Source organism: Penaeus monodon, chromosome 30 (genome assembly GCF_015228065.2).
Source record: "Penaeus monodon isolate SGIC_2016 chromosome 30, NSTDA_Pmon_1, whole genome shotgun sequence".
In the NCBI taxonomy this organism is placed as follows: Eukaryota; Metazoa; Arthropoda; class Malacostraca; order Decapoda; family Penaeidae; genus Penaeus; species Penaeus monodon.
This window is the reverse complement of record NC_051415.1, coordinates 32,002,525-32,002,814: the sequence shown is the minus strand read 5'-3', so window position 1 is coordinate 32,002,814 and position 290 is coordinate 32,002,525. Positions and strand designations below refer to the sequence as shown.

Sequence of the window (290 nt, the reverse complement as noted above, 5' to 3'; positions counted from 1 at the left end):
ACGAAACATAGTATATGAAATATGTTGCATACATGAATGACTTGAAGTTGGTGAGGACCGTCCTCGCGCACAGCACTTCGTAGGAGCTGCTGTTCGCCTCTCCCCCAGCAAGTGGCACCAGACAACCTTGCTGACTTGGCTGTACCTGAAAACGAAAGAATCGTGACAAGATTTCAAAAATTTCTCGACGTCTCATCTGAAAATTCAGTTACGTAGACATAAGTCAGTTCCAATCCCTATTCTGACATAGAATGGCTGAACTAAAGACATCCCATATACAAGTTCCTTCC

At 43.8% G+C, this 290-nt stretch overlaps 1 protein-coding gene across 1 annotated transcript in view; it reads right to left on the bottom strand.

Moving 5' to 3' along the window:
- Positions 1 to 290, bottom strand: part of LOC119592715 (pheromone B beta 1 receptor-like) — a 4,631-nt gene that overhangs the window by 2,956 nt on the left and 1,385 nt on the right. The window contains exon 4 of the mRNA XM_037941649.1: positions 33 to 145. Within this exon, the coding sequence (XP_037797577.1) occupies positions 33 to 145 (113 nt within the window). The remainder of the gene's footprint in view (positions 1 to 32; positions 146 to 290) is intronic.